We start from the raw sequence: 272 nt of genomic DNA, 5'->3' as shown, positions 1-272 counted from the left end.
GCCAGGGCAGCCCTGAGGGCAGGATGGCCGTGGCCATCCCTGAGCCCCTGGGTTCTGAGCCCTGCCATCCCCCCGGCAGGGACGGGGCCCATCCACATGAACGAGGTGCAGTGCCTGGGTACCGAGAAGTCCCTTTGGAGCTGCCCCTTCAAGAACATCACGCAGGAGGACTGCAAGCACACGGAGGATGCGGCCGTCCGCTGCAACATCCCCTACATGGGCTACGAGAACCTGGTGCGCACCATGGGGGGCTGCCAGTGTCTGCGGGGCCA

At 66.5% G+C, this 272-nt stretch overlaps 1 protein-coding gene across 1 annotated transcript in view; it reads left to right on the top strand.

Annotated features, from left to right (window-relative positions):
* LOXL3 (lysyl oxidase like 3) overlaps positions 1-272 on the top strand; it is a 23,002-nt gene that overhangs the window by 16,532 nt on the left and 6,198 nt on the right. Inside the window, exon 5 of the mRNA XM_035898464.1 lies at positions 80-259. Within this exon, the coding sequence (XP_035754357.1) occupies positions 80-259 (180 nt within the window). The remainder of the gene's footprint in view (positions 1-79; positions 260-272) is intronic.

The sequence above is a fragment of the Egretta garzetta genome, unplaced genomic scaffold (genome assembly GCF_000687185.1).
Source record: "Egretta garzetta isolate BGI_Z169 unplaced genomic scaffold, ASM68718v1 scaffold957, whole genome shotgun sequence".
Classification (NCBI taxonomy): domain Eukaryota; kingdom Metazoa; phylum Chordata; class Aves; order Pelecaniformes; family Ardeidae; genus Egretta; species Egretta garzetta.
Note: the sequence above shows the minus strand (reverse complement) of the source record. Positions and strands in the feature narration are given on the sequence as shown.